At 60.1% G+C, this 373-nt stretch overlaps 1 protein-coding gene across 1 annotated transcript in view; it reads left to right on the forward strand.

Moving 5' to 3' along the window:
- Positions 1–373, forward strand: part of ZDHHC16 (zinc finger, DHHC-type containing 16) — a 3,532-nt gene that overhangs the window by 322 nt on the left and 2,837 nt on the right. The window contains 1 exon segment of the mRNA XM_010082907.1: positions 124–332. Coding sequence (XP_010081209.1) covers positions 124–332 — 209 coding nt within the window.

The following is a 373-nucleotide window of genomic DNA, read 5'->3' on the forward strand; positions in this document are numbered from 1 at the left end:
TTCTGGGCTGGAAGAGAGTGGGGACCTCTGTGTGTGGTTCAAATTGGTCTCCTGTGGCCATATCTTGCCCATGCCTCTCCCCAGGCAGCGAGGGGCAGGTGCTGCCCACTCTGGTGACCCAGGGCCCTTTCCCGTAGGTGTTTGTGGCACTGGTGATTGGGCTGACGAGCTCCATCGTGGCCATTGTATACATCTGCCTGCTGCCCCTCATCCTCCAGACCTACACGCCTGCCTGGATCTGCTGGCACCTCGCCTATGGACACTGGAATCTCATCATGATTGTCTTCCACTACTACATGGCCATCACCACCTCACCCGGGTACCCACCGCAGGTGAGGCACCACCCGGCAGCGCAGCCTCTCCCAGCAGGTCA

The sequence above is a fragment of the Pterocles gutturalis genome, unplaced genomic scaffold (genome assembly GCF_000699245.1).
Source record: "Pterocles gutturalis isolate BGI_N339 unplaced genomic scaffold, ASM69924v1 scaffold28741, whole genome shotgun sequence".
NCBI classification, from domain to species: domain Eukaryota; kingdom Metazoa; phylum Chordata; class Aves; order Pterocliformes; family Pteroclidae; genus Pterocles; species Pterocles gutturalis.